Source organism: Struthio camelus, chromosome 2, assembly GCF_040807025.1.
Source record: "Struthio camelus isolate bStrCam1 chromosome 2, bStrCam1.hap1, whole genome shotgun sequence".
NCBI lineage: Eukaryota > Metazoa > Chordata > Aves > Struthioniformes > Struthionidae > Struthio > Struthio camelus.
The window spans coordinates 139,387,382-139,402,381 of NC_090943.1; the positions used below are offsets into that span (position 1 = coordinate 139,387,382).

General features: G+C 34.9%; 1 protein-coding gene and 1 pseudogene across 14 annotated transcripts in view; one reads left to right on the forward strand and one right to left on the reverse strand.

Annotated features, from left to right (window-relative positions):
- Nucleotides 1-15,000, reverse strand: part of SNTG1 (syntrophin gamma 1) — a 353,322-nt gene that overhangs the window by 128,964 nt on the left and 209,358 nt on the right. For 10 of the 14 annotated variants that reach the window (XR_693802.2, XM_009673187.2, XM_009673186.2 and 7 more), the window contains exons 6-7: nt 14,474-14,517; nt 14,325-14,366 (exon numbers count right to left, since the gene is read on the reverse strand). The exons of 1 other annotated variant lie outside the window; for it this stretch is intronic. Coding sequence is in view for 12 of the 13 variants with exons in the window: in XM_009673187.2 (XP_009671482.1) it covers nt 14,325-14,366; nt 14,474-14,517 (86 nt within the window). In the remaining variant the exon portion in view is untranslated. Of the gene's footprint in view, nt 1-8,108; nt 8,255-14,324; nt 14,399-14,473; nt 14,518-15,000 lie in introns of those variants that run through there. 3 more of the 14 variants (XM_009673190.2, XM_068932746.1, XM_068932747.1) reach the window with 3 other exon arrangements.
- LOC138066229 (uncharacterized) lies at nt 452-1,063 on the forward strand (annotated as a pseudogene).

Here is a 15,000-nt window from a genome sequence, read left to right on the forward strand (position 1 = left end):
TATAAGCAGACAGCATGCTTAATTTGCTTTGTTAGGTCATGTACTCTAATTTTCTGTTTTATCAAAGACTGCATTTACTGGTCATCACAGTTCATAGTATATCAAATCATTTTAGAGCTATTAGTCCAATGCAAAAACTATGAAAAGCAAGGAATTTGAACTTCACTTGTTAAAACTCATCTATCAAAACTGACAACTTCATGCCCTTAACAGTCCCTCATTCAAACATTTAAAACATTCTGAAAAATGAGAAACATAAATCCCTTAGATTCCAACTGTACTACCAGATTGTACATCATAGTACCAAAAATTGGGCTTTACTGTAAAAGAGGGCAGGAAAGAAGCTCCTACCGTGCACTTGATTGTCTACAGTGATTTGCAAGCATTTTCTCAGCCTCATCCCAGCTGAACTTCAGACTGCTGATTTTAAAGCAAAAGTCTCTTCCAAACAATGGCCTTGATGAATGTTTCCCAACCTATATTTCATGCACTGGTGAACAACAAGTTGACCATGAGCCAGCAATGTGCCCTTGTGGCCAAGAAGGCCAATGGTCTCCTGGGGTGCATTAGGCAGAGTGTTGCCAGCAGGTCGAGGGAGGTGATCCTGCCTCTCTCCTCAGCCCTGGGGAGGCCTCACCTGGAGTCCTGTGTCCAGTGCTGGGCTCCCAGTACAAGAGAGACATGGCACTACTGCAGAGAGTCCAGCGGAGGGCTACCAAGATGATGAGGGGACTGGAGCATCTCTCCTGTGAAGAAAGGCTGAGGGAGCTGGGCCTGTTCAGCCTGGAGAAGACTGAGAGGTGATCTCATCAATGTGTACAAGTATCTGAAGGGAGGGTGTCAAGAGGATGAGGCCAGCCTCTTCTCCGTGGTGCCCAGCAACAGGACAAGAGGCAATGGGCACAAACTGAACCACAGGAAGTTCCACCTAAACCTGAGGAAAAACTTCTTCACTGTGAGGGTGACAGAGCACTGGAACAGGTTGCCCAGAGAGGCAGTGGAGTCTCCTTCGCTGGAGCTATTCAAAACCCGTCTGGATGTGATCCTGGGCAATATGCTCTAGAGGACCCTGCTTGAGCAGGGAGGTTGGACTAGCTGATCTCCAGAGGTCCCTTCCAACCTAAACCATTCTGTGATTCTGTGACTACTATTGGTCTTGGACTGCGGTGCAGGAAAGGAACAGATACACACATACATTCTTTAGCCATTCAGCTTTACGTTGAGTTATCTTTCATTCCAACATGAAATTGAGTGGGAAATTACATACAGCATTTTGGTTTATAAAAGTAAAATGCACAATGCAAAGAATAGCATTTTGACCGCTATCAAATTGGTACTTTGTCACGTATTACATTCTAATGTACATTGAACACTATAACATATATTGGAATATGTATAGTATGAAAAACATTGTATTTTAATGTTCTGATGAAAGGCTAAGCATTGAATGAATTGAAATTTGACTTGTTTTATTTACTTCAGTGTTCCAATGATCTGTAGTTATTCATGACAGGAAAATATCTATGAAGACAAAAAATTCCCCTGAAAACAGAAGTATATGCCAGAGCTGAATCAGAGAAGTGCCTGTCTTTGTTTCCACATTACCTACTTCCTGCATGGTTCTACTTCTTTAGGACTACTCTTCTGAATAATCTGTACAGTCACATAGTTTTAAGAACTCCTCTACTTTAAATTCACATAGCTATTCCATTTTTAAAATGATAATGTATATATTATATATTATATATTATATATTATATATTATATATTATATATTATATATTATATATTATATACATATTATATAACTCCTGAGCCCCTGCTGTCTTTCCCTGTTAATTCATAAATAGACATTTTTGTAATTGTATATTTAATGAGTTCCAAAAAAACTGGCTAAAAGGAATCAAGCAATCCCTTAATAATACTTAAACCATTAGGAATAGCAGTAGAACGGCTCCTAGTGCACACAGTAGCATTTTTTGTATAATTTAAGATATGAAATCAGAAACTTGAACTCTTTTGGACAACAGAAAGCATTATTATAGCTTTCCAGTCATAAATTACAACTACTTGGGACTGACACAATCACCACCATGTATTTAGCTAGACTACTCAATCCCCCATCTGTCAAATATTTTGAATCAATAAGCCAAATTTTGGTTTTAACTACTTGTATTATATGTATACTGCATCTTCTACTGGTATTACACATGCTTTCTTTACTATAATATATATTTGTGTAGACCTCTCATTTATATGATCCTTCTGAAATTTACATATGAACCAGATTTTGTTTGGGATCAATTTCATTGCCACTATCCAAATCAAATATCAATCAAAGCTACTTTGGATGCAATATGTGATGCTCTTGATAAAAACAACAACAAAACAAAACTCCTAGTGAAATGGAAGAACAATTTACACCAGTGTTATTACAACATCTACAGATTTCTACACAGCTTTGCCAAAAGGTTGCCCAGCATCCAGGAAAGACATAACAAGATGAAGTGGACAGAATCCAGTTAACAGCAGTCTAGCCAAGGTACCTAAATATTGTCACAGGCATTTCAGTAGAGAAAAGTGTTATGCAAGTAAATATGCAACAAGAAGTAGCAGAACTGTTGATCACAATTACAGAACGTGTAAAGGGCCTCAAGTCAACCAAAGACTGGAGACAGACATAGTAAAGCCCAGTTTAATGACTGCCCACTTTTCCTTGAAGTAGGGATTTCAAAACACACTTATCAACAAACTACCAGAAAAAAGAAAATTGTATGCTAGAACAAAAATACTTTCAATGGATAAAAATTAGAACTACTGAGTGAAAAAAATTAGATACGCATACCACCATGCTCATTATGTCTTTTCAGAAGTAGGACATTTTCATGAATCTTACCTTTAGAAATTCTACAACTTTTGATGGCTCTCAGGGTTGAGCACTCACATTCTCTGATAAGTTCCTACAAAAGCCTCCTCCCCATCACCTCTGGACATTGCCTGCAGGTCAGCTTACCTGCAAGTAAGCCTACTGCTCTACTACAGACGTTTTCCAACCCACAGTCAGGCTGCAAGCTTCCTACTGGCTCACTTTCTCTCCCTGAAAGCTACCTCCTGCAAAAGTTATCCAAAAAAGTTATCCCCAAAAGTTATCCAAACTGAATATTTTCAGCAACTTCAAGTAAAAAAAAACTACTAGGTCAAAGTAAAATCCTCAAATTTTCTTATGTGCACCCAGTTGTGCTTTTAAAGGAATACTCAATCTATAGCAAGGGAATTAAACTATTGTTATTTCTATTATTCGTTCTATTATTCCTCATAAAATTACTCATGAAAAGCTAGGAATTCTCCGAAAATTAGAATGCAAAAATAGCAATTTTTTTAAAGTGTGGTTACAGTTAGGTGAACAGTAAGCTATCCCCAACAGCCTATAGAGGATGTCTTATGTTAGGCATAAGGTATATTGGACTTTATAATAACCAGAAGCAAATTGCAGCAGGCTGAGATCATTTTTTTCTTTTCCTCTCAAGTACATGCAATGGAGAATATTCAGGAAAAACTGTCAACACTTGAAGAACATTTAAGTAACCTCCAAAGGCTTGGCATATGGCTTCTTCATAACAAATAACAATTACTTTTTACCTTCAAGGATCCAATTTTACATCTAAAGATGTAAACATTAAAAACTGCTTTTAAACAAAATCGAAACCATATTTTAATGCACAGATCATATGTGCAAATTCTTCCTACTCATCATACTCATAACATCTTTGTGGAATCTATCTTTATTACTCATAAAAATAGTGTCATTTTAGTAGTTTTTAGTTCAATATAATATAAAAAGATAACAATAAGTCAAAATCATAACTTATTAATTCTCCATAGCAATAATTTCTTGATTTTGTGATTCTCTAACAAAAACTTCAGATAGTGAAAGATGGATGATACAAGACTTGTACAAAGTCTTGTACAAAAATATTTCGGTCTAGTCAGAGAAATTTAAAGACATTTGCCCGCACTCAAAAAGTTAAACTTTTTTAGGGTATAATATACTATAATATATACCATTACTAAATACTCCATCACAGATATCCCTGATCATCATTAAGAAAGTTTTTGACTACAGTGTAGTAATCTGCAGAAAGATAAATTACACCGGAATACCACTTCCTGATGCTAAGAGGTGGCACAAAAACACTGAACACTGAATATAGGCCAGAGCTTCATTCATGAAATTATTGACAAACTAAATGGGAAAAGCAACACAACTAGTAATAATATCAACATCTCTTATGCAGAACATTAAGATTTTGCTTGTGGTCTGAAGGCATTATGGCACACAGATCATGATAAAGAATTCACAAGTCTAGAGAAAATTATGTATAGTGTATTAGCTACTTTAATCAAAACTCAGACACATTTGAAGAGAAAATCATAAGCTGAACTGAAGAAAATTTTGTGCATGCCTTCCCAAAAGCAATAGCAGTATTTCAGCACTTATATTCAGAATGAGTCACTTAAGAGTCTCTACATCCTATACAAAGTCTCATAAAATGTTCAGAATAAAGAAAAAGATTGAAAACATCATGAATGTTACATTAAGAAAACTAGTTTCCATCAGCTACGTTCTAACTAATTCACAGAATAAACTAATTTGTAGCACATTTATCTGCATGATTCTGATATATCTGCTAGAGCTTCTAGCTAAGACTAGAATAAATATGACTACAAATTCTTTTATGAAGAGAATCGTATTTTTCCCATGCTGGAAGAAGTTATGCTAAAAGGAAAAGTTTCAGAGTGAAGGTTTTGCTTTTTCAACAAAAAGACATTTTTCTTAAGTGAGGTTGAAAGTGGAAAAGTTCTTCAAATTAGGTATAAGAGAAACTGGAGACTAACCTGGAATTAAGGTCTCCAAATTTTGCAGACAATGTCTCCTCTTCAGTAGGAGGAAATAATTCTAATTAAACTACTACTAAACTATTTCAAGGCATTTGGAGTACTTTTTTTTTTTTCATAGTTAGATCATATGGCACTTTTTATATTTTTTCTTCATAGCAATGAATTTAAAGTGTCTAAGGTTTCTAGCTCTGACTAACCAAACACGGAAGCAACACGCTTATCTATTAGACATGTGAGAATCTCCTGCTCGTTCAGTCAAATTATTTACACATTTCAAATTTACTCAAAAAAGTGCATTCACTACTGAATTCTCCTTGAAGTTTTTAACACATTTACTAAACAAGTAAGTTTTGCTCTATATGCTGTTTGTGAAGAAATCATTAGTAATATTCAAAATGAATGCACATTAGTAAACTACGTAAAATGTCTGGTATTTTTCTGCTCCTAAAATTTCAAGATTTAAAGTCATCCACTTGGCACTGCATTATAAAGTACACTCTTAACTTTTAAAATCTCTTCCGAAAAGAGAAAGACTTAAGCAGTTGTTGGATTGCTTTCTGAAAACATGGCTTGAATTGCCTGTGTGACTATGCAGAGCCCCAGTTCTGGGTGAAAAAAAGGTCAGTTCCAGAATAAGGGTTTGCTCACACTCATCTACAAGACTGGGGTCAAATCTACAGCCAACAGCAAATTTCACATTTGCATACTCAATATAAAGTCTGTTATTGGCAAATATGACCTTAACATTTACTTTTCATGAATAGTCACACTAATCAAGCACCAGCCTGTAAATGCTCTGGGAAAATGAACACAAATGGTCTTAAAGAGTTTGAAATCAAATTTTAATTCTAAATTTGAATAAATACTAATGTTCAAGCCTACTCCTATTTGTTCAGCTCTAAATGTTATCAACTTCACAACGACATAAAGCATAATTCTTGGATAAATTTTTATTTGAAGTAATGTTTTAGATCAATACATGCAGTTAATGCCGTCAAGCTTCTCAGCAGCTCAAGATCCTGTCTCTGAGAAAGATATTTTATTATGTGAGGGAATCTGCTTGGTGGCAAGCTGTCAGCTGAGAAAATGCATAAGAACGTGTTTCATGACATACAATGACTGCCTTTCTACACCATAGAATAATACTACTACCGCAGCTCGCTGAAGTTAAATAGACTTTGCTCTTTGTAAATATTTGCAAAAAAGAAAGTCCCCTATTTAGCAAAACATTTACATTCATACTTTTAGGCATATATAAAAGTACATTCCTGAAGCTGCATCTGACATAGTTATCAGGAAATAGCAAATACCCGCAAACAATATTGCCTCATGAATTTTAGGATCATTTTCATTAGGTTCTAAATTATAAGGGGTTTGGCAACACTGAGTTGGAGATATTCACACCGGATATTAACTGATTGGAGGATATTTGCAGATATTTTGGAAAGGAAAGAGATTAGCAAATAATTCCAGGAAGGTAAAAAAGCTGGATTTGTATTTCAGTATAATTACAAAAATGTGCTAAATTACAGGTTCATCAGTTCATCAGCATGAGGTCTTCTTGAACTTCAAAGTTAAGCAAAAATCTGATATATTCATCTAAAATGATCAAGCTAGCCAGAATTCACATTTAATGCTATCCCACTGCAACTCTCATTTTACCTTTTTTCATTTTCCTAATTAGGCAATAACCCCACAGAAATCTACTTTCGCCAGCAGTTAATTACCATTTGAGACTATAACATCTTATAAAAAACATAATTTATAGACAGTTAAACAGAATGGATGTGTTCTCTGAAGCAAAAATTGCAACATCAACAAGAGAAAAACAATATTCTCTTTAGATTTCTGTTACATTGCTGCTAGGTGGATATGTCAGGCTATTAGCAAATGAATGTGCAAAGTACAGGCCTCACCTTTAGGAAGTCTAGACCCCTCAAACCTTAATATATCTGGTTTACAATTTTTTTCTGTGCTGACAGAGGCTACAAAAGTTCACAAAATGAGCACAACAATGCTGATGCTACTTAACGCAAAGTAATTTAAGGAATATCCATGATGAATATACAAGATGATACAAAAATGCATACTCTTCCATTTAGATAACATTTTCTGGTTGAGATATAAAGATTTTGACAACTACTGGCATATTAAAAGCTGTAGTAGTAAATGTTAGAATAAAATTTGAAATGCCTAGGCATTGCCAAATTCCAAAGCTCCTGATGTTTTAACTGGAAAAAACAGTAGTTCTTTCTCTCAAAGATGTGTTATTGTTGTCCTTGTTGTGCAGTAGATTCATTTTACTCTAAGACCACACTTATTGCTCGACGGAAGGATGCTTAATATAGCTTGTAAAAACGATGTTTTAACAAAATTTTTCATCTGTTAGCATTAATTATGGAAAATACTAGGTCTTATCAACACTTCTCTCCACAATCAGTAATTCAGAAATAATATATTATGTCTTGAAATGCACAAGTGATTTTGAATGAGTTTTGTATTAGTTTTTCATGTAAATATGACAGTATAAAAGAAATCCTTAAGATGACTGAGAGATGGTGAAGACGTTGTGAACTACGTCTGTCTATCCATGTAATAAGTAAATACATTATATTCAGAATATTATAAGAAGGGAAGGTGTTTCAAAATTCTGGGAATCCAGAAATATCCTTAGTACTTCTGATGCAAAGTATTCCCTTGGACTTTGTTCTTAATAGGTCTACATAATTAGAACCTTTGAAATATTCTGAATCAGCATTGGCTTGACAAGAGCATGTGAAGTAGAACAGAGCTATGTACATTTATTAGATCTCATTTAATGATATCTGCCATTATTCTGGCAATGGCATTTCAGCCTGTGATCACTAGCTACTTCCCATTTAGATCAAAAAAATACTAATAGTACAGGGAGGCAACAACTACTGCAGATCTTTGCACTAAAATCTAAAGAAATGGATAATCTTCACAAATTTTAATCAGTAATTTCTTGCTTCTGTTATCACATCTGCACCAGGGCTTTTCTTGTGAACTGTGAAACTCTTACTGCTGTACCAGTTGCACTGGACATTGCCTTGCAAAACAACTAATGGAAAACAGGAAGCACCAATTCGAACCTGGAGACACCAGTACTATCAGGGCAACACTAAGAAAAAGGTATACATCTAGAAAATAGGCCCAGTGCTGACATACAGATACCAAAACACCAGTACCATACTGTACCATACTAGTGGCTGAGAAGTATGGGGTGGGCCATCTGGAAACCTCCATGTATCTGGCTGGAACAGTCCAACACTGGATACTATTGAAAAATATATAGGATCCATTCTCCTTTCCTCTTCCTCCTCCACCGAACAAACTGTTAAAAGACAAAGACCCATTGTAGAGAAAAAAAAAGACCTAAAAATATGTACAGGTGTTAGATAACCCCTGGATGAAAAGTTTCTTCCATGTACCCATCTGATTTTACTATAGCCAGATCAACGACAATTCTGAAGAGTTAAATCAAATATTGCAACTGCAGGAAAAATGTCTGAAGACTCTGTGTTTGTGTATGTGTTTATGCACACCGGCACTTCTTTGAGCATGCCTCCTATTTGTGACTCCTTTTGGCTAACTAAATAATTACATGGCCTGTATTTTGTCCAGCGTGCCCTCTCTCTTGTCTGGCATGCTCTCCTGGGCCCTAAGAAATAAAGAGGTTGCCTTTTAGAGGTCAGCATTTGCTATTAGTCAGCAGGCAACAGCTCATGGCTGTTTCCTCCATTTACAGAAATTACTGTTGTCGCATCTCAGACAGTATTTTGTAGTCCATACGGGTAAATGAAAACTTTTTAATAGTGACCAGGGATGATAATTGTTATACTTATAGAAGGTTCATTTTTTTCCAATATTAAATTATTATGAACTCACAGAATGCTCTGTGTATGTTCGTTGCCACTTCCTTTGGGTGGTACTCGGTGTTCTTTATGCTATTCTTGTCTAGTCTGATTAGATTATTAAGTAGTTATTCCAAGTAAAACAAAACACCCAGAACACCTAGCCAGAGTGCATTGTGCCTTTTCAAATATAAATCACCCACACAAAAAGATTTAAAACAATTGGGCCTCTGGTGCTCCACAAACATTTTCTCACTTTTTAGTTATTTTATAGCATTATATTTATGCATAGCAAAGCAAAGTAAAGTGGAACCCCTGTACCAAAGCCCAGCTAAGGTACATCCCAGTTGGAAGATGCTGTACAGAATAAAATCTTTCTAAAAAGGGTTCCGGAGGGTAAAACTGACAAACATATAAACCAAACTTAAAAAAACTTCTATTTGCTTCCTAAGGAAGCAAAAAACCCTGAGTCAAAGTGCATCTGACGATATACAGTGTAAAGTCTCTCTGCTCAACCATCGATTTTCGTTGCTCCACAGAAGCTCAGCCTTTCAGCATTAATAGAACTGCATTCCAAAGGAGGAAGCAATGGGAGTTATTTGAATTATGTCACACACTAATTGCTGATTCTCTCTTTTGCTCCATCCTACTAAATCCCAACAGATTTTTTGTTTTGAGGACCATAGCTATGTAATAAGGAAACAACGATATTAATCATACAGACTCAATATTAGTCATATACAGAGACTTTCTATCCCCTTCTATTAAAAATTACTAGTAAAGATGAGCACTTTTAAGAGATGAATTCTTAATAAAATAATTAATATATTTACAAGTACCTTGAGAAAAATAAATGAATATTATATTTATATTAATATAATATTTATAAATAAAATAAAATTTTAAAATTCATAAATAATATTTATATATTTATAAATATAATATATTTTATTATTTATTAAATCAGGAAAACATGCAATTGGTATATTTTAAAAGTGTAATATCATTGTGCTTGAATAAATCCAAGCCTTTACTGATTTTAGCACAAAATTCTTTATTTAAGTACTACAAAACATAACTAGAGCCAGATGAGAAAAGCAGTTGAATACATGTAATACTACTGCTCCAGAATGTATTCCAATACAAGTAATTTCCACCACGAAGAATAAAACAGTAAACTATTTACAGTCACTAGGGGTTTTTTCCACTTGATATACATTCATTCTACGCCAGTGCTGAAATATTTAACAGATTATTATTAGCTCCAAATTTCATGAACAAAATAAGGACATTGTAAATACAGTCACGGATGCTCTCAGCTACAGATGCAGCTAAGTTGATGTTAGCACTTCTATTATAATCCATTGATCTCAAGTAGAAAACAATAGCTGTATGGAAAGATAATGATTTGGCTTCTTCTTATGAATAAAACTATTGGAACTCCAAAAAATATAAATTTCAGTCTTCTCTCAGAAGCTCTAACTATACAGCTTCAATATTTTATGGCTCCACCTAATAAGGTGAAAGAGTTAAATGGCTAAGTGCTATGAGTTATACAAAACTCTGCCACGCAATATGAGAAGATGTTAAACTACATTTGCAGATCGTTGTCATCACTATTACCAAACAGCACAGTATAAGAACACATTTTGTAGAGATCCTTTCCTATAACAGATTCTAAAGCACCTTACATGATTTAGTGAACTCAACCTGATTATAGTCTACATCTCTGTTTCACAGTTAAGGAAATGAAGATAACATAAAAACATAATTTACCAAAAGATAAATCTGTCAAAGCCAAGATGGAGTGAGATTTCAGATCATTTGGTTCCCCACCCTGCCCTTTAACTACAGTATGTTTGTTCTTCTGTTTAAAAACAGTTATGAAAAAGATTACTGAAACTATTCATGACAGGTTTAAAAATCAGTTTGAATTAAAACAGTTTTAAAGACAAAAATCAGCTCAGACATTTCATCAGCTGCACATGATTGCAGTTTAGCAACAGCAATGCCTATGCTGTTAGTTTTGTAGAACGTCTACTTTTTATACAGATCTGGCATGGTTACAGTCCCAGTACGAACGCAGGGAAGACAAGGAAACAAAAGCTACATCGCAATGCACATGGACATCCCATTTCAGGTCATTCTGCTGGGAAAGACATCTTGGTCAAAATGCAGCTGATGGGTGATTCGAACCATGATGCTACACAGAGTAGCTAGTTCTATACCAAACCCACCGAAGTCTAAATGCCTATGAAATCTAAGTATCTATCTTCCTCTAAATCAGCTTTTCCTGAATAATGAATTCTTGTGTTGCAGTCCCAGGATCATACCTGAGTCATGATAACTAGCATAAGGGAAAGATCCTTATATTTAAATTCTAATTTTATTAGAATCACTGCCTGAATTTTCCCCACATCTCTAAGAGATAAGAAATTATTTCATATTTATATCCATTTCATTCTGTTGCTATTTCATAAGAACAAAATAGATTGTAAGAGTCAAAGAAACACAGTGATAGGTAATGGTTGTTGTTGATATGAGGTGAGATCTTTTATTCACAGCATAAACAACAGAGACAAAATCATAAACACATCAGTGTTCTCACTTCCTCAAAAGTGAAGTCTTATTGTTGACTTCATGGACTCATTTCATTTGACTGAAATTCTTTCTTCAGACAGCCTCAGATGCTTTACTGCACTATACCCCACTCCTGGATTCAGTAAGAGTGGTAGATCCAACACAAGCTTCTTGGTAGTATGCAACAGAGTTAGTACATACTCTGCTACTCTGTGTAGCAACTCAAGGGAAGCGGCTCATAGCAGAGCCTCTGGTTGTCTCCCAAAATTTCTTCATTGTTAATGGTGTACTGGCTAGTCCCAGAACCATAAAAACATCTATGTGTGTGTGACTAGAACACCATTATATCAGGGATAGCCTATCTATCTTTGTTTTATGTTCGGACAATAAATACAGGTAAGGGCTACCGATAAATTAGTTTCAAGCTTACGACTGGAAAGCAAATTCAACAGAAAGAAGCCTAAAGTTGCATGCCTGTCTATGCACATCACTCCTAATTTCAGCTCTAAAAAGCCTTGTAAAATGGAATGGAGAGTGGACTAGAAAAGAAATAATGAATAAATTCAGAATAGAAAGAGTACAAACTTATGAAAATTAACAAATATACTGGACCCTTCCTTCCTCCAAATTTAGCTGTATAATGCATTTTTTGAGACAAAAAGATAGTATGAAGTTAAAAGACATTTTTTAAGAGGATCATTAGATTTTTTTTTTTTCCCTCAAACTCCTTCCATATTGATATTTCATCTCAGAGAGCATGGATTTTTTTCTTTAGCCCAAGGAGAGCACTAAAACTGAAGCACCGCTCTGTTTAGATGAGGTCCCTTATAACCCCAGCTGAACGGCAAATTGACATTTAATCTTTAATGTAAACTTGTAATATCCTTATAATGAATAATATTCTCACCTTCTACAAATGGAAAACTAAGCTCAAAATTAAATGGTTCACCTAAAACTACAAATACTCAGAAAGGAAATGAACAGAGGCCTCCAGTAAGGTACACTAAAAACGAATAATCCTACCTATCCATTTTTATGAGAGTCCCATCTCTCTGTCTGTCCACCTATCTATCTAATTATTTGTCAGATTCAGGCTTCAGATCATGGTATATCTGTGGGGTAATATGATCTGTGCATAACTGAATGCTTTACCAGATCTAACATTGAATAGGAGAAAAGAAAGGACAGCAAAGGAGTTCCCAAAACTGTCAACTAAATTCACTCAAATATTGGGGACAGATTCTACCTACTGTGAAAATCAACACTCAGATGAGTTGATTAAACTACTTAATTTAGAAATTCAAATGGAAAAATAATTTAATTTGTGTAGTATAGTTATCAGTAAAACATGGTGAAATATCAGGGCCAATTAATCATTGCTATAATACAACAGGCTGCACTGATTATGTCACAGACATTTCATTGCAGAGCTATGAAGATACGACATAATGTTAAAATGTTTCTGTAAGGAGTAAGAAGTTGTAGACCTGAATTTTTCAACAGAAAAAGGCAGGACTTAATGTTTACAGCATGCAGATGGCAGATACTTAAACAACTCTAAATTTGCTATGGGCAGCTTCAGCTTGACACGCTGCACAGAACACATATACTGGTTGAAAAAAATATATTTTATAAGACATTAAGACACCCTAAACCCACTAAACTATTCTTGCATAATACCTGCTAAATCTTAACCAGGCACAAAAAATCAGAAGGAAAAAAAACCTCCAAGCTCATGTACCTTTCACAGTCATTATAAAATTACCTAAGTGAGACAAAGACTGAAAATTAACTCTGCTCTGCTCTTCCACTCCCTGCTGCGAGTATGCGTGCTCCACACACTTCCTGTCTTCTCTATAACCTTGAGATCAGAGCTAGGGATCCTGTATTAGACAAAGACACTTGGCAAGACAGGAGCACTAGAACAACTCAGTCTCCGCAGGGCATTCTACCGACAAAATCCTACCTATAGCTTCTGCTAGCAGACCAACACCTGCCCTTTACCAAGGGCTATGCCTAAAACTGCAGTTTACTGTACAATGCATGACTGTATCTGTCATTACCATAGCAGCAAGGATTATAATCAGATTTTACAAGATTGTGCTTAAAAACATTTACTCCACATGCACAGATCACATGACAGTGACTATTCCTAAAAAAAAATTTATAAGATTATCAGTGAGATATTTGTACAGATTCATATCATACACATATGAAATCTATAGACTTACACAGGATTTAAGGATAAATTATTTGGTAATCTTCTAATCTCTGGCATTGTTCTCTGAAATACAAAGCACCCTAACTTCTCAAATTACTTATGCAGAGTCAAAAAATCAAGTGTTAACAAAAGTACATGATACTTCTAGCAAAGCTGACTTACCAAGGGCTCTGGGCTACTATAGAGCTCTAAAACACACATGAATCCTCTGGAAAGAATTTCCTTAATACACTGTTATTTTAAAACTCTACAGTTAATGGCTTAACTGAAGGAAGAGCACATCACCAAAAGTGAACTAAAGGCAGAAGAATGGTTCTGTTTTGATTTTTAAGTGGAGTTTAAAAAGCTAACAACTCACTAGCATAGTGCAAATAACAGCTTTTCAAATTAAAATGACCTCGCAGGGCCAGAAAGGAGTAATATTGCTGAAATTTGATAGCCACAACCCAGAATAAGAAAGGTTGGAATACGTTTAGCCAAAATCCTGGTAATAAAACAATCCTCTCATACAGAAAAACCTATCAAAGGACAGTAGAACAAATCTACACAGAAGAGATTTGCACTACGTGCTAAGCTGCTTGCCATGCTAGAAGGTGCTATCATATTTGTTTAGAAATAAAAATCACATTTAGAAAACAAATATGTAATATTTCTAAACAAATTTAGAAATAACAATAACTGCTATCAGTGTACACTATCATCTCAATAACTATGAAAGCCAAAAAAGACTAAAAAATAGAAAAGCTCACCACTTCTTCATGTCTGCATTTTCTCACATTAATTCCATTAATCTGTTATCAAAAAGATAGAGAGAAAACTTACTCTACATTTCATAAGTATAGATTTCATTATACTTTTCTAGAAAACCATAAATTAATGAACTTGCTATTTTACTTACCTGTAGAATTGCATCGCCTATAAAGAGCAACCCTGAAAGTTCCGCTGAAAATAGAAAGCGCATTTTCACTCATTCTGTATAAAACATGATGTATTTATTGCACACAGACTTCTGTTTCATGTCATATTTTTCCATAGTCTTAGCCTTTTAAAAATAATAAAAAATAAATAAATAATACAACTTCTAAATAAATGACTTGCATTCTTTTTTCTTTAGCCCAAAATACCAACATATAAATGTTACTATGAAAGAGTCTATCCAGCTGAATTATAAGATTCTGAAACACCATCCATTAGTCTCTAGCATCTTTAATGCTCTTATGGTGAGCCCTGGCATATTGCTAGTACTTTTCTGAATAGGCAATGGCTGCAGAATCTAAGTCCTACTTGAGATTATTTCTCAAATGAAATTGAGAGATTATTTCTTACAAACTCTGAGGAAAAAGCAACACGGAGACATAAGATGTATTCATGAAGGACAGTTTTTAACTTGTAAGCTTTTACTAAACAAAGCTGAGGTCCTGCAAT